The following is a 23,887-nucleotide window of genomic DNA, read 5'->3' on the forward strand; positions in this document are numbered from 1 at the left end:
CACGAGCCTGGGAAGGTAGACAAGGATTAGATTGCCAGCGGTCTTCTGTGCCTCCAGCTCTGTGGCTGAAGGGACCAGGTGAAGGCTTTTTAAGCTGGAGAATGGCATGATTCAATCTAGGTTGTGTGAGACGGCTCTGAGGCAGTGTGGAGGGCAGAGCAGCAAGGCCCCAGACCGGCCAGAGGGGGCCCAAGTCAGGTGGTCTTGACCCCAGACTGATGGGGTCATTAGGGCCTGAGCATGTGGACTTCAGGTACCCAGTGACAGAAGGCAACCAAACTGGGAAGAAGTCCATGGCCTAACACCCCAAACACTATCAGAGGGTGAACCCCATTTCTTTTCCGCCGAGTCACTTCATGTGGACAGGTGCTGCCGGCTAGCAGGGAGGCTCCTTCACATAACGTCTGCAAGTTCTCTTCGAGTACCCAGCTCCAGTTAAAGAGCCTGGGAGTCTTCTTTCTGCGCTGAGGGAGCTGGCCTCTTTCTCCGTGGGCATGTGGACCATCAGAACCGGTGTTCCCCCTATTTAAGCATGATTAGGCCTGGCCATTTTGGTCGTAGCTGGGGGGCAAGGGGAAGCGCTAACCTGGTTCAAAATGGAATGCACAGAAAAGCAATATTAAAAGAACAAGGAGGTTGTTTAGTGAGGCTTGAAGAGTCTACAGGTGTTTCCTCCTGTGTTGAGAACCAGTGTCCCCTGGGAATCGCATTTCCCGTCGAGCAGGGCCCAGGGCGGACTGAGCGCTGCCGACACCCCGGTGGTGGAGAGTCCTGAATGGGTGCCACAGAAAACCCAGAGTTTTCCAGGGGGTCTTAGGGCCCATCGCAGCGCGGAGGGGGGCACGACTGGACACACACGCTCACGGAGTTCACACTCACGCACACTTGCCCACGCCCCGCGCACCCTGGCACCCCGTGGGGTTGCGTCCCGCGGCTCACGGCCTCCTGGGCCGGCTGGTTGTGCAGATCCAGCCGGCTGGCCGCGAGCATGGCGCATGGAGGGGTGGGCCGCCGGTGGACCCGTGAGCGCGCGCAGGGGGGTGACGGGCGCCCCGCTGGAGAAGAGGGGCGGCGGCGGCGCCCGGGGTGGGAGGATGTGATGACGCTGTGCCCCCGCCGCGGGAACTCAGGCCTTTAAAAGCCGAGGAAACAGCCTTGAGCAGGCGGTGGCTCCACTGGAGGCAAGCACACCCGGGTCTCACATTAAAGAAGCCAAACTGTCTACTTCAAAGAGAAAAGGCAACATCCTGTCGCAGGCCATGCTCTGGCAAAAACGTAAGTGGTTTGGCTGTGGCTGTCGGAGCCGAGTCAGCGAGGGAGGGCCTGGGCTTCGCCAGGCATCCGGGAGCCGGGGAGGTGCGGGGTGCGGGCGGGGGGGGGACCGGCAGTGGGGTCCCGGTCCCCAGCCAGGGGAGCAGCAGGGGCGAGGTAGGCAAGATGGAGCGGGGTGGAGAAACCAGCCTGTCAGAGGTGATGCTGATTTTCCAGGCTGGAGGGGAACGAACTAGTGTTCCAAGGTGGGACAGCTCATCCTGTCTCCGCTGCCTGCATGAATCACTGTGGTGAAGAAAGGGCAGCTGATGATTCACAAAACACAATTTAGGGGGGAAAGCGTGGAGCTCTTTACCAGAGTGTCTTTACTTTTATAAACAGCTACTCTACCCTGTGGTTCAGTTCCGTGGGCCTGTTTCTCTCTGAGTTACTGAGCTTTCTGACAAAGGCACGATGTGTCTCTGTGACTGCATCGGGACGATGTGGAAACTTGGCTTGTCAAGCCTGTCCTCACCTGCCTTGCTGTCTTTCTCCTGTCATTCTTCTTCCCCTCTTGTGGCAAGGCTCGTGTGTCCCCGCGCAATGGGGCGCGGGTTTACCTCTAACCTTAATGTTTATCCCTGGAGTTGGATGGAACATCTGTGAACTTTATTTTCCATATGTGGGACTGAACAGAGACTCGTGTTATTAATAATTGAAATCACACAGAGATTATCAACAACATTCCTTTCTCAAAAAAACAAAGTCAACTCAATGGCCTCATGAGAGTTGAACCTTCCTGGGGCTCAGTTCTGTACTTCCTCAAGAAAGAAGTAGTACCAAAAAATTTCTCTGTCTTTTTAAAGGTGCTTAGGTCTTTAAAATGCCCTTTAATGAATTCAGGTACACCCTACCTCAAACAAACTTAATATAAGAGAAACTAGATTTACAGAGAAAGATACATTAGGGAGTGTTTATTTATTTCACAAAAGATATTCTAATGGAGACCTTACAGTTCTGAAAATATACCATCATTGATTAAGTCATAACTTACAGTCACTTATCAGCAGTTCATTGTTTCCTTTATTTCTTGTGTAAATTCTTTGCAACTGAGCTTGTTAATGTGTAATGTGAAGGAATGATTTCAAAATTTCTCAGATTGTGAAGTCTCATCATTGTTCGATGTTGGCAAGATGCAGTTTTTTTCTTCAATGAAAGAAGTGAATTCTAATTTGCATTTGAGAGTTATGGAATCCTTCCAAGGTAACTAGGGATATTCTAGTATGGGTGGTGGCCACCGCTCCCAGGAGCAGGATAGAGCAAGACCCTCCCCTGCGGGGGCAAAGGCAGCCGGCCCTGTGGGAGTGCATTAATGGTGGTAGGTGGGCATTAATGTCCCTACTGGGAGCTGCTGAGTGTCCATATGCCCGGACCCCGACACTTAGAGCCCGATCTGTGGATTTTATGTAAGCCCCTGGAGGGACTTCTGCCTTTATTCCTACCTACGCAGAGAAAGTCACTTTCTTCTTTTTTTAATCCTCAGGTTTCTTATATGTAAAATGGGGTAAAAATGATACCCATTCCACAGAGATACCCTTAGTAAGGTGAGATGCCACCGAGATGATGTTGATTGCTCTGGTTCTGCTTCAGTGCCTGAGATATGGGTTGCTTCCTTGCACTCATGAGCTGCCATATTTCCCCCTCTTTGTTACACACTGCATTTTTTCTTCTTTAGCTCCACCTAAGAGATTAACAATTGTTTTTTAAAGGGGATGCTAGAGGCACGCTTCCTGCTCACTCCCTGGAGGTCAGTCAGGTGCAGCAAACTCCATCCTCAGGGAGACCACGTTGTAAATTCATCAGTGGAAAAACTGGGGTGAACGATTCTACCTGTTCAGATGCACATAATCAAAATTCTTTTTAATTGCTCTTTGGCATCTTAAAGGAAATTAGGAAAGGCCCTGGGTACTGGGCCCACCCCCTTACCCTAAGTGAGGCCCTGTCTAAGGCACTGAGGGCACGTGGGTGACTAAACCCTGTGGGAAAACCACTAAAAACAGGGCAGCATTGTCAGCCCACTTAGAATCACCTGATGGAAGGTCAGAATTTGAAATCAGGCACCAAGAGCGCTGAAAAGGCACTTTCTTTTTTCAGAAAACACCCTTGAGGCCTGAGCTGAAATGACTGTACTATGGGGTTCTGGAAAGGGTTAAGAAAACATTCACTTTGTAGATGTTGCCTCCTCCCTACCTGGCCCGTGACCCCTGTTTGTGGACTAAATGTGAACGTGGGCTTTGATTCAGATCAGCTCAGAACTGGGAGCACACAGAGGTAGAAATCTTCAAGTCACAACCATGAATTGGAGATTTGCTTGACCGGCCAGTTGGACAAAGAAGTCATGCTCCCTGCAGATCCACCCACTGCCACCACCCCTCCCCGCCCCGCTGCGGTTCTGCACTTGGTCCAGCAGGTGCCGCGTAGATGTGAAGAACTGACATCCACCCCAGCAAGAAGCCCTTGTTAAGGCCAACTAGTAACGGTGCCGTAGAAATAGCAGGCACGATGGAGTGAGACAGGCCTGGGTTTGAAAGTTGGCTCTGCAGCTTAATTATTTAACCTTTTCACATTCTTACAAATCTGGAAAATGGGGGTTCTAATGCCTGCCTTACAAGGTTTTTGTCAGAACTAAAGTAGAGAATGGGGAAAGTGTCATCATGTCTCCTGAGAATTAATGACAGTGGTAAGAGAGCACCTTCCCTCCTGGGACACCTTTTGTGGGCCCATCTCGAGTGATTAGGGCTATGCCAAATCCTTTCTAATCATTTCCCACACTTTGATTAGCATAGTTAAAAAGGCACATCAAAATATTTTTGAACAATAGGACCTTACATACAGTTTTCCAAGGGTCTAAATCAGAGGTCTGCCAACTATGGCCTGAGTGCCAAATCAGTCCCACCGCCTGTTTTCATAAATAAAAATTGATTGGGACATGGCCATGTCTATTCATTTACATATTGTCTAGGGCTGCTTCTGCTACAATGGAAGAGTTGAGTAGGTGCCACAGAGACCATATGGCCTGCAAGCAATATTACTATCTGGCCTTTTACAGACAAGGTTTGCCAACCTCTGGTTTAAGATGATTTGGGTAGTACTTAGGATGTTTATTTCCCTAAGTCACTGGGTATCATGGACTTGCACAATGCCAGTACCAAAGGGAGACAAAGCTTGCAGTCAACTGATTACATGATTTGCACGATGCCGAAATTTGACTTGGTTGACTTCTTCCTTAAAAGCAGTGGAACTGTGTATAATAAACTCAACACCACTTGTTAGAAAATGAATGAATTGAACAACTGCTTTTTATTGTTATTTATGTTAGAGAAAGATCTACATGAGAACAGAAGGCCTGCTTGACTGATTTTCTTTGAATTGACTTGTTTGTCTTGATGCCCCATAGACTTGGTCTTGGTGTTTCTTTGCTGTAGTGCTCAAGGAGGCATCTTAAGAACAGGAAATACTTATCAAATTATTATGGCATGAATGTTTACTCTCAGACAACTTGAACGGAGCAGAGATTCACCAAATAGATAAATTAAGGTCTCAAAATTCTCATTGACATAGAACTCTATCCTTTCTCCAAGCTTCCACTAAATAGCCAACTTTTTGAGGACAGTTAAAAGTTCAGTTAAAGATAAGAAAAACTTGTAATATACATATAATTTTTGGAACTCTATCTCCTGCATAAATTCAGATGAACTTACAATAAGAAGTAATTTCGGTCTGTGGAATGCTTCTAATATTTCTAGTCTGTGTTATAACCTTTGCTTACTTAATAAGCCTAATAAACACCTTTACTTCTTACTAAGTTTATCTATTGATGCAGTGGTTCTTGTTGATTAGGACAATTAGGATGCAAAAGATATTCACGAATTTACGTGCACAGGGGGAGGTGAAATAAGTGACACACATCTACTAAGCGCACAGATTAATCGGTAAAAGAGCTGATGAGTTTCAAGGTGGACACTTTACTTCTTCTCCCTATATTAACTAAATGAAAAACCAACCATGTCCCCCTCTACAGCCCAAAAGTTTATGAGTCAGAGGTTTTGAAAGCTCTCTTCTGATTCAAAGCGGCAAATCTGTTCTGTTGTGAGGAACAAAAAATGACCAGGGCTGTCCACACTTATTAGCTAAATATCTGGACATTTAATTTACTTAGAAGTGCTGTAAATTTTTGCTTTTAAACTTTCTCATTACAAAGTAAAGATATTAGGTTTTTGTCCTTTTAACTTCTTTCTAAAGTGGCTCATTTCCCACTAAATGAAGATGTCCACCAATTTCTCACTTTGAGCCAAAGAAACCAAGGTTGGCTAATTGGTTATGATCATTAACATATTTTTCAGCTTTATGAAATACTCAGTAACATTGTGGCTTTCTCATTTTTGTAGAGAAACTGCTTGATAGAGTGGGGCTGCCTGGGATGGAGAGGCTTCCTCTGAAACCCTCTTGTCCTGCTTGTGTGATGCTAAGATAAAGCATTACTCTTGCAGGGAGGAAACATGGATTCTACTTTCCAGACTCTGGGTAATTAGGTGTGGGGCCTCAGGCAAGCCACCTAACCACTGTGGGTCTCAAGTGCTCCAGCTGTAAAATGGGACTTCTGTTTTCCTGGCTGAGGACAAGGAGCCTGGACTTGACTGAAATCCTTTTCCATCTCGAGTTGCTGAGTCTTCACGAGTGCTTATAAAAAATAAATACATATTTTCAAATGCATCCCAGGTGATTCTAATGGGCAGTAGAGCTGAGAACTGTTGACCTGGAGTCTGAAATTGATGGCTTATAATATACTTTTGGACATTGCACCACTATGAGCAGAACATGTTCAATCCTTTTCATAGGGATAAATTTCAGTTGAGTGCTTCCCTGGTGCCATGCAGTATACCAGATGTTCTGCTGGATCAGTGTGGATTGCATTTGGTGGTTATTGAAGAGACCAGAAAATACATGGATTTAAATAAATAAGACAGTGGTATAGTTTCTCTCACACAAAAAAGTCCATAGTAGTCTGCAGGGGCTGTATGGAGGCTCTAAGTGCCAACAGTGTCTCAGGCTACTTCTGTCTTTCTGGTCTGAGGTCCTTAGCATGTGGCCTTTGTCCTCAAGTTTGCTTCATAGTTGCACTGTAGCTCCAACCGTCACATCTGTGTTTCAGACAATGAAGAAGAAGAAAAGGGAAAGGCAAAAATATCATGCTTCTCTATCATGGCATCTCCCCACCAACACACAACTTCTGCTGACATCGAATGGCCACTCCCATCTGCAAGGGAGAATAGTGTAATTGTTTAGCTGGGCACATTGCCAACCTTCCAAAATGTCGGGGTTGACAGTAAGGAAGGAGAGGGCAGATGCTGGGTGTGGCAACCGCCAGTCTTTGCCACACTTTGAATGTATTATCTCATTTAATCCTCATAAAATTCCATGAGGTAGATTCTGTTTTAAGCTCTATTTCATAGATGAGAAAACTGAAGCTTAAAGATGAGGTTAGTAACTCACCCTGAGTGCTGTCTTGCTAAGCTGTCCTGTCTCTCTACCATGGTGCCCGTCTCACTCACAGGGCTTAGGAGGATGCTCTTGGTAGAAGCACAGGCCTTCCATGTTAGATAAAGGACCAGTGACAAAATGAAGTACACCAGCTGGCAGATGTCTGTTCATACTTTGGAAACATTTTTGATGCATGTGTTTCAGCTTGCTTATTGAAGGAAATGAAGTTTTTGCTTTCCTGCTATACCTCCTTCACTGGGCTCTTTGCAGATACTTTAGCTGAAATGGAGGGTTCAAAGGGGAGGGAAGGACCTAGAATCGCCCCAAAATAACATAGCCTGCCTGTTTTCTTGGGAGCCCTGTGTGGCAGCCTGTGCTGGAAGCCAAGGCTTCTCGGCACTTCCTTCATTCTGAACTGTCTAGGGTTTGGAAGAAGACTCAGGCTCTCCCTTCACGTGTGTGTGTGTGTGTGTGTGTGTGTGTGTGTGTGTGTGTGTGTGTGTGTGTGTGTGTGTGTAAGTGAGGTGTGGAAAGCAAGGTAGAGGGGATTATTTTGAATTAGAGAGTGACAGCTCTGTTCTTTCTCTCCCTTCAGCGGTTTAAAGCTCAGCCTCTGGGGCAGGCAGATCTGAGTTTGAATCCTAGATTTATGCCTCAGTGGTTATATGAAGCCGGCTTTGCCTCACTTTGCTGCCATTTCCTTGTATGTACAAGGGGGAATGCAGTTCTTCATAGGGTTGTGGTAAGTGTTTACTACTGTGCTTGGCATTAAGTCAACACTCAATAGCTATTAGTTACTATTATTATGTTCCTATTCTCACTCACTCTACCTCTGAGGACAAAGTTTATGCAGCTAAGCCTAGATTACAATTTGTATGGCCTCTGAGTTCTGCCTTTCTTGTGAAATAGCAGGATGCATATTTCCAGTCTTGTAACTCATGGTGGGGTTAGTGATCAGGGCTTACATGGATGGTTAAGCTGGCCATACTGTGACCAAACTTGGAACTTGGACCACAATTTCCTACCAGCCTCATAAGGTGGGATGGTGGATGGCTTGTATTGACTGGCAAACTTGTGTTTGTTTTTTAAATTCACAAGATAGGACTTGAGGTGTTGTAATCTAGCTTGAAGTATGCAAGAAATAGAACAAATGATACTGAAAACTGAAACAACAATGTGCTGCCTCCTTTTCTCAGTAATGGTTTCATTAGTATCACTTTCTGGGAAGAGCAGGTAGCCAAAGAATTACAAACCAGAGTCATACTCAGACCAGGTGTTGGGACCAAAAAGGATTTGACCACACTTAAGAAAGATGAATTACTTTTTAATTCTCTAGAAAGAATCATAAATTTAATTGGAAGAGGAGTACAAAGATTGCTATAACCTTCCAGGACTGAGAAATGCTGGGAAGACAGAAAAGAAAGGAAAAAGGGAGGCCAGAGAGTTGAAGATAGAAACAAGTTTTAATGCTGGATGAAAGCAGCACCGATTTAGGAAAGAAAAGGTATAGAAGGAAAATCAACCATCCATTTATCATCCCATGCAAGCATGCATCCATCCAATAATGGAATTATTTCCAGCTAGGGAAATCAACGAATGAAGTAAATCCCTTCAGCAGGAGGGAGAGGAAAATGGAATCAGAGAAGGTGTCATGGAGCATATATATGGCTTCAGATGTGGATCCTCAAGAATAAATGGTAATCAGCCTTCTTGCTTAGATTCTGGGGAAGGAAGAGCATCTTAGGATGTAAAATATTATCATTGGGAAGAAAATCCAACTCTATCTATCTCGGCTGGTGTCTAAAACATTTTTGTCACCACCCCCTTTATTCAAACCAAATCTACTGCAGACCTCTGATACAAAAGTAAAAATGGAGCACTTTTGGGAGGCTCTTGGAGCTCTGATTGCTCATTCACCCCCAGACTCCCCCGCTTCCTTCCCTTTCTTGGCAAAAAATTCCCTTTATAGGCACCTTTACTCTATTCCAGAGTTTTTGATTACAGCCTGACAATCCTGGCCTGGACCAGTCCTCTGCTCCTTAGCAAGAACTCTGATACCTGGTCACAGATCCTTGGTTTAAATACTTCCAGGGTAAGGACCTCACTCCTAGAGAAAAGTGAGTCACTGTGAAGCATGTTGTATTCGTTTCCATGAAGCTTTGAGACTGTGAAAGTCGTGTTTTCAGTCTACATAGGTATCTTGTGAATACGGAAGGAGGTACATTCCTCAAAGATTGACCTAGTGACGTCTTTCCCAGGCTTGCTGTTCTAACTTCTTCAGTGTCCTTCACAAGGGATTTCCCCCACATCATAAGGCCATTGTTTAGTAAACCCCAGACTTAACAAAAAAGCTCCTTTTGACTGGCAGTTACATCTCACATCATGAATCAATTATAGGGCTGCCTTCACTTATGTAGGCTGTACCCAGGCCACCATGAGCCTTGAGTCTTGGGCAGTTGGGTCTGACCCCAAATATATAGCTGATGCTGGGTCTGAAGAGTCCTTCCTCCAAGGAAGTGTTCCCTACCTGAGGGTCTCAGGAAAATTTTATTTATTTTATAAGAGTCTTTGGTCTTGGAAATCCTAAACTAGATATTGCTTAAATCAAGGAACAAACAACTGAATGTCCTCAGTTCCTAACCACAGGTTTTTCCTGTTCTAGATCATACTGGCAATTAGATTTAGACTTTGTATCTCAGTCTAAAGAGGGTAGATGTATCTGCCTCCTCTGCTCCATCTCCTCATTCTGGTGCTGCCTTTCCATAGAATTTGGGTGGGAGCCCTGGGTTGGTTCACTCCCTGATGTGGTCTTGTGCTCTCAGTGTAGGTCCCTTCTTCCCCCATTTTGATCCCTGTTGCTCTAGGTAAAGCTGAGGCAATACCCAATATGTCAGCCAGAAGCCTGTCTTGCTCTATAGCTGGTAAAACTTCCCTCTCTGACCACTGAAGAGCCCTCCCTCCTCCACTGCCATGTTTGCATCCCATATGTGATATGTGCTTCTAGGTTTCTAGTCCCTTGAAGATGTATCCATGACTATGGCCTCAGTCATGGCTGCGTCCCTGTCCTTTTGGAGATACATACAGGTTCCTTGAGGGGCTACATCTTACTCTGTCTGCCACTCAAAAATCTCCTAGGAACTCCTTCCTAGAGTTGTCCTTTAAAAAGTCAGATCTGCCACAAACCTAATCCTCTGGTGGCTTTGGAAGAAAACAGTCCTTCTGCTCAGCTCATGGTATCTTTACGACAGGTCAGTGCCAGGATTTTGATGTCTCCTCTCCAGGCTTGCTCTGTTTGCCTGTGAGGTCTTTGACCAGTGTCTCTGCAGCATCATTGGCCTCCCTGTCTCCTAAACAGGGCCATCCTGCTGCTGGGGACATAGGCCCAAGCACCTGAGGGATGACTTCCAGGAATACAAGGAAGGCAGACAGGCTTTGCTGGAGGAAGAAGGCCCTGGGTATATTGAGGATAGAGACATTCAGTATCAGGATGCAGCAGGATGAGGGCAAGTTAGGGTCACTGTACCAAGGCTACTTCTCTGATGAGTGATAAACCACAGATTTTTGGCTGAGAACAAGGAGAAAAAGCCATCTCTTGAAAACCTATTACATGCTAGGTGTTTGGTTAATTTCATACAATCCTCATGATAACCCCATGAGATGGAGATCATTATTCTCATTTAACAAATGGAGAAACTGAGGCACACACAAGTTAAATTATTTGCCAAGGGTCACATAGTGATAAGCTCTGTAGCAGGCTTTCCAAACTAGATCTGCTTCGGTTCCAAACAATGCCACACCACTTTTCAATGCCAAGGATTTTAGGGTTGCATTAGATGCTTCTTCCCTTCCTAATTAAAATAAATGCACCATTAGAAGGAGGTGGTCTCTGACTTCACTGAGAGTAATTGTAGCCTGACTCAAAAGCCCCTGCAATTATGAATCTCAGAAAGTTAGATCTGAGACAGCCTAGAACTTCTGAAGCCAGCTGCTTTCCATCTTGGAATCTGAATTCCTAGGACTCGTCTTCCCCTAGTGAGCTAATCAGCCAAGATAGGATAAGTGAAACGTCTTCGGGGTTTATCCAGGGTCCCTAGGCTGAGGAAGGGTCCTGAACATCTGGGGCTCCTTTGTTACATCTTGGGCAAGGCTTCCATTCATGGTGTGGGCTGAGCCTGACCCCAGAGCCATCTCCTTGCACTGGAGACAGAACAGTCGAGCCTCATGCACTCTTCTCTTTATACAGCCCCAGGAGGCTGGGGCCCCTGGCTGGCTGCTCATTCAAGCCCAACTGAATCAAGTGAGGCTTGGACTTGACATGCTACAGAAAGTCTTTCCCACCCAATTTACACTAGATTGCAGTTTACTTTTTTTAATGTAGGCCAACAAAGAAATCCCATATACATGTAAATTTAGGTTTTTATTAAAAACCTAATTAGGTTATTATTATTCAATCAAATAATAATTATTATTATAACAATGCAATTACGAGGCAGATGCAGCTCTGTCACCGTTTGTAATTCTAGGTTTGCTTGTGCAATTATTTGATTAAATCTATATTCCCTACTAGACTAGATAGTAAGCTCCATGATGGCAGGGGCATGGTTTCCTCCGCTCTGTTCACAGAATGCACTGCCAGGGCTCTCCTACTGTTGACCCCACCCTGGGACATGGTATCTGAGACGGGAGCTCTTTCTGCTCTGGTGACCCCAGTTTCTGTAAAAGGCGGGCAGATGCAGCTGGTTTCTCAGGTGGACCTATCCGCTGTCATTTCAGTCGAAAAATACCAAAAATAAAACTTTGCGGGGAATTGTGTGGGTCTCTCAGTTCTCGCCACTCCTCATGTGAGCAGACTGCTGGTAAGCTTCTCATGGACTTCTCTCTCCCTCCTTGGCTGGGAGACGCCCTCTCTTGCGGGAATTGGCAGTCAAGGGAGATTGGATCAGGGTGGTGCGAGCCCAGACCCCCAGCGTGGAGGGAAGAGGGTTAGAACTGAGCAGGGGACCATTCAGTGGCCCACCTCCAGTGTCCCCCAGAGAAATAAATGGGATTTGCCGGGGCAGAGAGGAGGCAGGATGTGAGGCAGAAGCGGACTGCACTTGGAATCAGAGGTCCTGGGTTTAGTTGATGACCCTGCTGTTTACAAGCACAGTCCTCGGGCAAATCACTTAAAATCTCTGGGCATCACTTTCCTCATCAGTGAAAAGGAGGGTAAGAAGAAGACCTCCCCTGCCTATTTCAGAAGTTGTGGTGAGTCTTCATGTGAAATCATTTGTGTCAAATTCTCTGTGAGCCACAGAACATCTTGCAAAGGTGAGTGTGGTGATTTCTGAGTTCCTGGGAGTTAAGATCATGACCAGGAATCACACAGACCTTTGGCAGCCATGCATTCAAAATACCTGTGTCTCCACAGAAAAGAGGTCTCACACTGACACTGTCTCTGGGAGTAGGGAGCAGTATCCAGAGCCTTCTGTGCTCCTCTTGTTCTGTGGGAGGGTTGGAGGGAGGATGGATGTGTGGTTTGAGGGGTGCTGAGGGCTCTGGGGGAGGGACGCCTTAGCAGCAGTGCCTGTGAGGGAAAAATCTGAAGGCTCTGCCACTAGAGGCCTTGTGGCTGAGTCTACCCAAGGTCATGGGGTGGGACATCCAAAACTTTTGGCCTGGCCAGGTCTGGGGAAGTCCTAAGTGACTGTGGCCCTCGTTTAGCTTTCCCAGCGACCTGCCTATGGTTGATCAGTGAACTCTGTTTGGGCTGATGGGGATATGCCTCTTAGAATGGGGACACAGGGAGGGGAATGCCTACTGTTCCCTTCCTTTCTGTGACCAGACCAGAGAACATGGGCTCAGCCGCCATCTTTGAGATCTCCTGATGGAGACATCCTACTCTACACATGAAGTTGTCAAGACTTACTCTTGATTGGCTGACCAGTAGCCTTCAAGCAACATCAAATCCTAATTCAGTTGAGGTTCCACTTTCCCATATCTTCTGTATACCTTTAAAGCCACCCTTTTTGTCCGTCTATCTTTTTCTCCTCTTCCCTGTTATGCAGATTGCTAGAATACGTGAGTGACACTTCAATATTTCCTGGCTGCAGGGTCCTCCTCTGTTCAAACATTAGTGAATAGAAAACCTAAATTTACATGTAGATGGGATTTCTTTGTTGGTCTACATTAAAAAAAGGTAAACTACAATCTAGTGTAAATTGGGTGGGAAAGCCTTTCTGTAGCATGTCAAGTCCAATCTTTGGCCAAAGCCCAAGTTCTTTCTTCCTGTTTGGAAAAAAATCAGCCATTGTCCATGAATGCAAAGAACAAATTTTAAGACTTTGACTCAGACCTTCACCAAGAACACTTGCAGTAGTGTTTCAATTAAGGATATGAATAATCCTTCAGCTGAAAGGAGCTAAACTTTCCTGGGAGCCCTCTTCTGTCTTAGGTCAAGAACACAAGCAAGCTTGTTTACATTAAAGTGAAAAGTGTCAGCAACTTTTGTGACTTTGTTTTCAGTTAGAAGCTAGGACAAGTTTGTTAGCCCTAGGCTTGAATTCCTATTGTTCAATTATTTGTTTTTTGTTTTGCTGTAAGTAACAAGAATATTATTGTATTTCTCCTTAGTGGGTCTTTTTTATTTTTTAAAATACTACTGAAGGTTCAGCAGCAAAAGTGAATCATATGTACTGTGGTTATTTGGACTGATCCATAATGTGTTATGTGTCCTTCTGGGCTAGGAAAGCTTTGTCTTTCAAAATGGCCTCGTGTGGCTGCATCCTCAAGTTTCAACTAGACAGTTGTAAATGGGAAGCGCTTTCAACGAGCTAGACTGTCAGGATGGGTGGGCTGGGTTCCTCTTCCTGGTTCCCTGGTGATGGAAATGTAGGCTTAGCATGGATCCCACCTTAGATTCTAAACTTTAGAGCAGCAATCCTGCCTGGTGTCCAACTCACTGCCTGGGCCTGGTGGCTCATGGGAAATCTGTAACAGGACAATGGCTGGGAGAAGAGTATTCTTTCAAGAATATATTGGAGGCTGTTCTAGGTACCGCCTGCCTGAAGAGGGCTCTCTTAAAGCTGCCCTGAGGAGATGCCTGGGTGTTGGCTCCACTAGGACCTACCTGCTTAGCCTAGCTTTCTCACTGTGGTGTGAACATGGTTTGCATGGGGTCATTAAATAAACAAGTGCTGGCAGTTTTGCATATTTCCTTGGTGATGTTAATTATACCTTATCAAAGGACCGAGGGCCATGTTTATTTAAATCTGTAGAATCCTATGTTCCCGAAGCTTGGTGCAAAGCAAGCGCGGGACCCACATGCAGCCAGAGTGCTGTCTCAGGTGACCCTTGGGCTTGAATCTGTCATGGTCTGTGCTTTCCAGTGGAACAGCAGCTGCAGGACTCTTATTTTTGTGATGTGAAGCATGTCCGGGTATGCGGCAGGGGGAACTGAAATAGCCTCTGCTGACTTTTTATACCTTCAGATTTTTTCGTTGCTCATTTTGGAAAAGGGAAGCCCTCACTGGGGCCAAATTCATAGGTTTTTCTGTAAATGAGTGTTGTTTTTTTCCCCAAACAACATTGGTGACAGACTTGCCGTGGTGGAAAGGTAATATGGCTGAACTTCTCAGACTGAAAAAGGAGATTCCCAATGAGGGTCAAGAGGCTTGTGTTTAGGTGGAAAGATTTTTCTCAGTGCTGGACACTTGGATGCCCACAGGGGACTTAAAGGGCCTTCGAACCACAGGATAAATTGTGAGAAAGCTTCAGGTTTTGAAAGCGTGCTGCATGGAGCTGCAATCTGACCGGTGCTATGAAAATCTCTGGTCAACTGTACTTTGGGAAATTGGACTTTCATCTTTCTCTGCTTGTGTATTACTATTTTGATCTCCTGTTTTATTTTCCTTGGCTCTTCTTTTATTTAGTATTATTATTTGAAGAAATTATTTTAATAATCTTAAATTTTTCTTTTACATATTTTAGTTTAGTTTTTTTATTCAGGGATCCAGAAGACCCAAGGCAAAGCAATCATGACTGCGGGACAAGCTTCTTTTCCTTTTCCAAATTTGAATTTGTGGGCTCATTTCTCATGCTAGCAGCAGTAGGGAGTCCAGCGTTTACTGTGGAATTAGAAATGTTTATCGCTGCTTCACAAAGGTGGTGTGAAAGGCACCAACTGCGTTTTCACCTTGCAAGTACACTTGGCCGTTGGGGTCCTGTGGAAATTGTCTTGAGGCTTCAGATTTTGATATTTCATGGGCACTTTGCAAAGACACTATCAGAAGTGCCCTCACTCTTGCCTACTCACCTGGCAGCAGTCACAGGATTCCTTGGCAGCTGGCTGGGGACTCCTGGGTGGGCAGTCGGGAGGTCCTTGGGAGCTGTAGGAGTTTCATGACTGCAGTAGGAAGAGGTGGGGACTTTGAAACTGTTCTCCATATGGTGGTTGTGCCAGGGCACACCTGTTGACACTGTGGGTTCCAAGGGAGTCCAGACATCAGAGGGTGATGACCTCTGCTCACAGCACCTCCCCAAGCCCTCTTTGTTCGTTGATTCAAAAACAACAGGAGGCAGGAAGCTCTCACTTGCCAAGAAGCTGGAAGTGCCCAGCTGTCCCCTTTGCAGCCAAGTGGTCCATGTGTCCACTTCCCAGGGGGCAGTGGGATTGGAAATCCTCTGGGCCCTTCCCCAGAAGTGTACATGCAACTCAGAGGGGCATGAGCCGTATACCTGTCTTTGATCTGGTCTGAGATGTGTGCATGTGTGATGGGGCCTTTCTTGTCCCCCAACTGAGTTAAGAGTGTGATCACCATGCTCAGACCCCCAAATAACCCTGTCCCTTGAGTTTCTCCCAAATGCACAAGGCCTCAGGCTGCACTTTATGCCTAAGAATAGCTGGAAACCCAACCGGAGACAAGTGTAGGTTGAGTGATACGGGTGTGAACAAAAGCTGGTGTAGTTGTGGGTGACCCTGAGAATGAGTGAACAGAGTGCAGGAGGGCAGGGGCCCTTGTTCTCTGCCATGTCAGGCCATACCTGGGGTCTCTGGTCACCCCTGGGCATCACCCATCATAAGGGGAAGTGGCAAATGAACTTGTGGAGGAGTGAAGCAGCCAGAAGGAAGGTTAGAGGGATTCAAAACATGTCGTTAAGAAATAGCTGAAGGAATGGAATGTTCGCTCAGACTCTACAGGGGACGTGGGGGTCTGTCTTCAGATGCTGGGAAGGGATACTACTACTAATACTAATGATGATATTAGCTCACATCTTTTCAGTGCTTCCTCAGTGTAAGCTCTATTCTAAGCATTTACATGTAATTCTCAAATTATCCTACCGGGTATATACCACTATGATCCTCACTCTGTAGATGAGAAAGCTGTAAATGGATTATGAATTGTGAGTTTCATTAGAAGGTAATGCCAGGAAAAATGGTGCTTGTCACCATGAGGCAGGTCCAGTAGGAGGAAGAGCTTTCTGACATTTGCACTCTCCAGAGGAAGGTAAACATGGGTGGAGGAAGGGGAAGGAAAATAACGTGTGTTGAACATCGACCGCCTGCCGGACATGGCTTTGGGAGCTTCCCGTGTGTTATTTCAGTTAATCCTCACAAGAACCGTGTGAGACAGGAACTATTATCCCTATTTTACAGATGAAAAAACTGAGGCTTAGAGATGTAAAATAAATCAACTGAGACCTTTCCACCAGAAACTGACACCCCAGGTATCTTGAGCTCTTAAGTCCATTGTCACTGCTGTTTAAACAAAGATGATGGTGCACAGGTGGCCCCAGGGTGCAGGTACCTGTCTGGCTCTCTCTGCTGTACACTCCTGCTTCAGCCTGAATTTCACAAGTTGTAACTGTTTTATTGCTTGCCTGTCCCACTAGACTGCAAGATGCGTGTGGGCAGTGGCCACATCTATCTTGCTTAGTGCTGTATACCTAGTGCCCATCGATATTTGAAAGAATGAATGAATACCAGTAGAGATCCCTTGTTATGACAGGGCAAGTTAGAAAGAGGATGTTTAATCTCCTCTTGGGATGTTAGAGGGAGATCAGGGATGCATTAGCAGTGGTCCTAATCCCAGCAGAGCTTCAGAATCACCTGAGGGATTTTTATAAATATAGATCGTAAGTCCACATCAGACCCCTGGAATCAGACACTCCAGGAGCAGGGCCTGGGTATCTGTATTTTGCATCACTCCCTGGTCGCTCCTGCTACTTGGCCAGGTTAGGAAGCCCCCATAAATGCATCTGAGTCTGGGGTTCTCTGACTCTCACGTGTTTCTGGGGCTCTTGGACAACGCTTCTCTCTTCCCCCTGCTTCTCTGCCTGGGCTTCCAGGCCAGGCCATGTGTGTGCCTGGAGCATGGTTGGAGGTCTGGTGCTGGTCAGGCTTGGGGTCTTATCAGGTGGGTATTTACTGAGCAAAGTTTAGTTAGGGCAGCACTGCGGATCCGGCTTTAATAGATACCCAGGCTTCCGGGCTTTTGATTCAGAGCCCAGGTCCCTGGGCCCTTATCAGTGGATGATAATGGACTCCCATGTGAGTCGTAAGGCCCAGTGCTACTTGCCTTTCTTGGCTGACCCAGGCCTGCCCTCCAAGGGCCCAAGGCCTCCGGCTGTGGGCCGTCTGGGAGGGTAGATTGTCACTGCCCAGCCATGGCTGCTTTGGACTTCTTCTCCTGCCAGGGAGAGCCCTGTGTTCCAGCTCATGGTGCTTTGGTTTCCTGGCATTGATGGCAAAGGCAGAGGGAACCCTCTCTCAGAGGCAAGGCTGGATACTCTCTGGCCCCAGGGCACATGGATCACCATTGGGTATTTGTCCTGGGAGACACAGAGAACCTGGGAAGCATTCACTGCAGCCCATTCTAAAGTTCCAGGAGAGGTGAAGGGAAGGTGAGCGGCAGCACATTTTGAATAATCATCCAACCAATTAATCAACAAATAACTTACTGAGCTTATTATGGACATGCTACTTGGGATGATATAGAGAAATAAGGTAGAATATTTCACCTTGAGAAGTTTATAACCTAGCTAGGGGCATAAGAAATTTACCCCAAAAAGGATGACTAATTATTACATAGCAGACTACAAATTTATTGAATGCTTACTCTGTACCTGATTTTATACTTAGCATGTATTATGCTTCCCATTTGCTATGTCAGTGACTCCTTACGACACTCCTTTGATAAGAAACTGCAGGTTAAGAGGCACAGAGAGGTTTAGTAACTCGCCCAGGATCACACAGCTAGAAAGTGGCAGGGGCAGGTTTTGAGGCATCTGACTCAGAGTCCCTGCTCTTATGCCATCCTCTGCTGCCCCCTGTGATGAATACTAATCTGTCTGGAAGTGTTGAAGAGGTTGTAGGATGAAGCAAATTCTGTGGGCTCTGTGGTCAGCTAGGAGGCTTGCAGTAGTAGTCTTGGGTCAGGAAGAATCCAGAGGTCGAGAAAAGTGAGAGGGAATCCTCACCACGGGAAACTGCAAGTAGAGAAGAGGAGGGGAGACCTTCAAGGCGGGTGGAGAGGAGTCTAGGTGGACCTTCTGGCTGGAGTCAGGCTTTCCATAGTGGTTAGTGTACAAAGAAGTTGGGAAAATGGGTTGAGATCACCCAGTGGTGCTCGGGCCTTAATCCTCTGGGTGCAGGGGAGCCGCAGAAGTGTTGGGGCAGGAGGAGTGATAATACTGGGAGGAATACCCTAGGAAGTCTCGTGTGGTCCTGCACGTTCAGGCACAACTTTGGTGAGCAGGCAGACCCTCGAGGAGAGGGGGCACATTGGGGTGGGGCCTGTCTGAGAAGGGAGACCGAGTACCAGTGATGCTTTCTTCACAGCCACAGCTCCAGAGCAAGCCCCGGCCCCACCCCGGCCGTACCAGGGCGTGCGGGTGAAGGAGCCAGTGAAGGAGCTGCTGCGGAGGAAACGTGGCCACGCCAGCAGTGGGCCGCCGGTGGCACCGACCGCGGTGAGGGGGCCGCTGTGGCCAGAGTGTGTGTGTGTGTGTGTGTGTGTGTGTGTGTGTGTGTGTGTGTGTGTAGGGGGCTGGGGGTGGTCAGGTGGCAGTGTATGTCTTGCTCCACGGGCTACTCCTCGAGGGCACGGAGGCTGCACCTTGCCCTGCTGTGGCTGCCAGAGAATGGGCCCAGGTAGAAGTGCCTTGAAGTGGGATGAGGAATATGGGGCGGCTGGCTTGGTCCACTGAACAGCAAGTGTCTCACATGTCCTGGTGTGAGTTGAGGGCTCCCCCTGGGACGTTGATGAAGCCAGTTCCCTCAGTGCACAGCCTTCTTGCTAAACGGGAACACCGATCCCTCGAAAGTATAGGTGGTGATGGTTGGGACATGAGGCTTAGTTCTAACAAGGGAGGTTCTTGCGCCCCACCCGATACCCTCCTGCCCTGGGGCCCTCTGGGCGAGCTCCCTGCAGAGGGCCAGCGGGAGATGGCTGAACCCTGATCCCGGTCTCCCTTCTCCCCTCTAGGTGGTGCTGCCCCATCAGCCCCTGGCGACCTACACCACAGTAGGTAAGAGCTCCCCACAGCCCTGGCCTCCTCCCGGACCCGCATCTGGGAGACACCTGCAGCTCTGTAACTTCCTCCTTCCCACAGGTCCTTCCTGCCTTGACATGGAGGTCTCTGCTTCCACAGTGACGGAGGAGGGGGCCCTGTGTGCCGGCTGGCTCTCCCAGCCCGCCCCGGCCACCCTCCAGCCCCTGGCCCCATGGGCACCCTATACTGAGTATGTGTCCCATGAGGCTGTCAGCTGCCCCTACTCAGCTGACATGTATGTGCAGCCCGTGTGCCCCAGCTACACGGTTGTGGGACCCTCCTCGGTGCTGACCTACGCCTCCCAGCCGCTCATCACCAATGTCACGGTACGTCACACAAAGGCCTTTCTATACCCACCCATGCTGAGGGCACCCTTTTAGAACCAGGGCTGACTTCCAGACCCCTGACCTTCCTTGCTGTTGATTCCCAGGATAATCCCATCATCTAAGCCCACCCCATCCTCCAGGGAGGCCTACTTTCATTCCCAGTGACTTCAAATATCTTTCATAGAAAAGGCTTATGGCCTCCTTTGCCATGCTTTGTGGTCCTCGGGGTTGGCACGTCCTCCTGCCTCTCTGTCCTAAGTCTCCCCTGCTGCCCCATAGGCAGTGAGTCTCGGTGATGAGTCTAAATTTTTATTGAATGGTGATACTTGTGTGGGGTCTCTTGCCAGAGCCAGCCTCTCCTTCCTACTCAGATTATTTAGGAGGTGATCATTCACCCAATAATGGGATTTGCTAGAACATTTTTAGGCTGATCAACAGGTGACACAATTTTTCAGAAAACTGTACTTTTGATGGAGTCAGACCCAGCTGCAGGGTAATTTTTTGAGTTCCACCTCTAGTGTCAGATTGCCTGGGTTCAAATCTCTGCCCCTTCACTCACTAGCTATGTGATCCTGAGCTTGGTGACTTAATGCTCTGAGTCTCAGTGTCCTCATCCGTAAAATGGGTTGATGTCAGGATCAATGACATGATGCACGTAGAGGGCTTAGAACGCTTCCTAGGCTCAGCATAGCTCCTAGCATACAGAAAGCACCCGATAGATGCTAGTTATTATGATCGTTGCCCAGTTGGCCAACAACACTAACCAAGGGCCGTCTTCAAGTGCCAGATAGGAAAGGAGGTGCTTGCTCCCCCAGGAATGGAGGAAGGAAGAGAAACAGTTTTATGTGAATGATGCCTGTTTGACCAAAGGAATGGGAATTCTCCAAGTGTTCAGAGGAGAAAAGACCTGTGGTTACAGCTACATCCAGCTCCAGTCCAAGGAAAACTGCGGGAGGTAGAACAGGGGCCTCATGAGTCACTGCAGAACCACCCTTGATGATGGAACTTGCTTTGGTTCCCCAAATCCTCTCTGTTTACCTCAAGGTCCGGTGTCACCCTGATGCTCCTGCCCCTCAAGCACCGTCCAGGCACAGGCTGCAGGAGCTCTCCCACTCCATGCCCACCTGGTTACTCAGCAAACCAGCTGTGGGGCCTGAATGACGGTGGATGGGAAGGAGTTAATTCAACACCTCTCCCAGGCAGCTCATTTCCATATCAGAGGCCTGGGGTGAGGGTGGGGAGTGGTAGACACAATGGTTTCCCAACCATTTCAGGACCGAGCATTCCTTTCATTATTTATCCTTTCATCAATCTCACCTCTTGCTTTGAAAGGTTCTGTGTAACAACCAAACTATATTTATTAAGAAATAATTTATTTGTTTTGCCATTTTGTAAATTAACTCATCAAAGCTGGTTAGAGCTGCCAATCAGTACTCCAGATCGGTGGGAGATAAGACCTGTTTTGATGACAGTTTGATATAATTCTATCCCTGAGCCAGGAAACCTGCAGTCGCAGTTGACCTGCGCAGGTTTATGACTCAAAACTGTAGGATATCTGTTTGGAGTTTTGAAATACTAGAAATAACAAGGATTTGCTGGGAGGCTGGAAGTCCTCTGAGACCCTTTCCAGCTCTATCATTCTATAGAAAAACATCCTAAAGCCTTGCTACTCAAACTGTGGTCCCTGGACTAGCTGCACTGGTGTCAGCTGGGATCCAATTAGACATGCAGTATTCAGGCCTGACCAGACCTCCTGTACCAGAATCTGCATTGCAACATGGTCCCAGGAGATTAAAATAAGCTCTTCCCTGAGTGACTCCAATAGTTTGCTCCCAAGACACAGTGGCAACTGGAGGAGCTATGACAGAGAAGGGAGTGTGGTAGGGGGAGGTTTTGGCCTCTCACACACACATCTTTCCATGCAAAGACCTTCCTCCCCCACTGCTTCCTCAGCAGTGGAAGATAGTAAGAATCCAGACCCTGGCTTTGCAGGCTTGAGCTGGGATTCGTAGGGTGGCTGCTGTGCAGGTGAAAGATGTTTACAGAGGACCTGGGAGAACGGCCCTGACCTTTGGAGGTCCCTGGGTTGGCCACAGAGGGCCCAGCTAAGAGGCAGCAGAGGGTGAGGTAGTGGAAGGCTAGTGGAGCTGAGTCCAAGGGGTCCTTAAAATGCCAAAGCTGCTGTGTGGAGCCTGGACAGTCTCTGTGTCTGGGCACAGCAGTGGCCGCTTTGGGATATAGCTGCTATGCCGTGTGATGGGCTTGTTGTTTAACATGCTGTGTTTTCACTGATTTTAAGATGCACACCTCCCCCCTCCTCACACATATTTTAATAACTCTGAAATCAGGATGCATTTTATATTCAGTGAAATCTGGAAAAGTATCTCTAATTCACTCAGCTCTATGATGTCAGTCCTCTGTGTAATCTATTTACAGACGCTTCAGATGGGGAAGTAGCATGAGCAAGGACATATAGCTAGTGAGTGACAGGGTAAGGGATGCGGAAGTTTGTCTGGCTTCTCCCTTGGGGAAGACCTTGAGCAGGGAGAGACGGAGACCTCTGGAGTGAGACGGCAGGAAAGGGCTGAGGTGAGGGAAACAGAGATCCCCGTGGGGACCAGGGTGGGCAGTGGATATACCCCAGGGCTGCTAACCAACCAGTGTCTCCCCCATCACAGACGAGAAGTGCTGCCACACCCACAGTGGGACCCCAGCTGGAGGGCCCAGAGCACCAGGCACCTCTCACCTATTTCCCGTGGCCTCAGCCCCTGTCCACGCTGCCCACCTCCACCCTACAGTACCAGCCTCCAGCCCCAGCCCTGCCGGGGCCCCAGTTTGTCCAGCTCCCTATCTCTATCCCGGAGCCAGTCCTTCAGGACGTGGAAGACCCCAGGAGAGCCATCAGTTCCCTGACCATCGACAAGCTGCTTTTGGAGGAAGAGGATAGCGATACCTATGCGCTCAACCACACGCTTTCCGTGGAAGGCTTTTAGGGCTGGCTCCCACCCGAGCATCCTGTCCCCTGAAACTGGGATTTGAAAACGAGCCTGGGATTGAGCCTCAGGTTCATATCTGTTTGGAGTTTCATAATTACAAACTACAGTTTCTACCCCAAACTAGAATTGTAAACCAGACTTCCTTCCTCCCTCCCTCCCTCCCTTCCTCCCTTCCTCCCTTCCTCTCTTTCTTACTCTCCCTTTCTTATTTCTTTTTCCATTTCTGTTTCCTTTGGGAGGGAATTATAGGGATTTTAAAGATAATATTTGATGCCAAGTGTTGCCTAATCTGTGGCCCAGGGTTTTCATTTCTGCCACGTTTCCTTCCTGGAGAAGGCCCCTCTCTCCAATGCCCACTGCTTCGTGGGAGCAGCAGCCCTGCTGAGCCGTCTTCAGGCAGTGATGCCCTGTGCTCTGTCATTTTGAGATGGATGGGGTGCCCTGTGAGAAGACCAGCCCTGCCAGCATCTCCAAGGGCAGAACCAATGCCAGAGGCCTTGAGCTGTCAGTTCCCACAGCTGCTCCTTTGTTTGCTGTTCTCAGCTTTGGCCAGATTTACAGTCTTGACAGCAGGGTCTCAAGGCCTGGGGCTCAGCGAGGTGGTGGGTGGAGGGTTGGGGGGACGGAAAGGGAGAGTAAGAAAGAGAGGAAGGGAGGGGCTGAGTCAGAGGGACAAAGGAGGGTTGGGGGCATGGAGTGTGGATGTGGGGGGGGAGGGGCGAGCAGGAGGGCTGAGGAATGGTTTTCTTTAGATTACTTGGTTATTAAGAAGGGGAATAAATTTAAGAAAATATGGCTTTAATAGGTGGTTTTGCTGCTCTCCTTGAGGATGCTTGCAAGGAGAGCTGAGCTTTGGTCAACAGGATGATGGGATATGTCTGACTGTATCTTTCCATGTCCAGACCCTCTTTGGGGCTATGTGCAGGCCAAGACCCACTGAGGCCCAGGGATGACTGAGACCTGGTTGAGTGTGGCCACATGTGCTTCTTTAGTGTCTTAAGCCTCCATGGACCATGCTTATGTGAAGCCAGGACCGCCTCCCCAAGCACCATCCTTCCTGGGGGTTCTAGAGCCTCAGCAAGAAGGACCATTAGGTTTCATTTCAATTTTTATTTTTTTGCTGGAGAAACATCAGATCTGCAGGGGCCTGAGCACAGCTGTCACCAGGGGTGCACAGCTCCTGACAGAGGCCATGTCCTTCGGGAACTAGCACATCTGTCTGCTAAGGACACCATTGTCACT

At 47.8% G+C, this 23,887-nt stretch overlaps 1 protein-coding gene across 1 annotated transcript; it reads left to right on the forward strand.

The window, feature by feature from the left end:
- Positions 1 to 1,104: 1,104 nt before the first annotated feature.
- POU2AF1 (POU class 2 homeobox associating factor 1) lies at positions 1,105 to 23,230 on the forward strand. The gene is made up of 5 exons (XM_060017180.1): positions 1,105 to 1,275; positions 18,611 to 18,741; positions 19,257 to 19,299; positions 19,384 to 19,649; positions 22,328 to 23,230. Exons 1-5 carry the CDS (start codon positions 1,260 to 1,262, stop codon positions 22,640 to 22,642), a joined length of 771 nt encoding a protein of 256 aa, XP_059873163.1. The 5' UTR covers positions 1,105 to 1,259; the 3' UTR covers positions 22,643 to 23,230.
- Positions 23,231 to 23,887: the final 657 nt, after the last annotated feature.

The sequence above is a fragment of the Delphinus delphis genome, chromosome 8, assembly GCF_949987515.2.
Source record: "Delphinus delphis chromosome 8, mDelDel1.2, whole genome shotgun sequence".
NCBI classification, from domain to species: Eukaryota; Metazoa; Chordata; class Mammalia; order Artiodactyla; family Delphinidae; genus Delphinus; species Delphinus delphis.

Excerpts from the sequence above, each read along its gene's own strand:
- POU2AF1 (XM_060017180.1), top strand. Across the intron at positions 18,742-19,256 it reads CGCCGGTGGCACCGACCGCG|GTGGTGCTGCCCCATCAGCC; the intron begins GTGAGGGGGCCG and ends TCTCCCCTCTAG. Across the intron at positions 19,650-22,327 it reads CGCTCATCACCAATGTCACG|ACGAGAAGTGCTGCCACACC; the intron begins GTACGTCACACA and ends CCCCCATCACAG.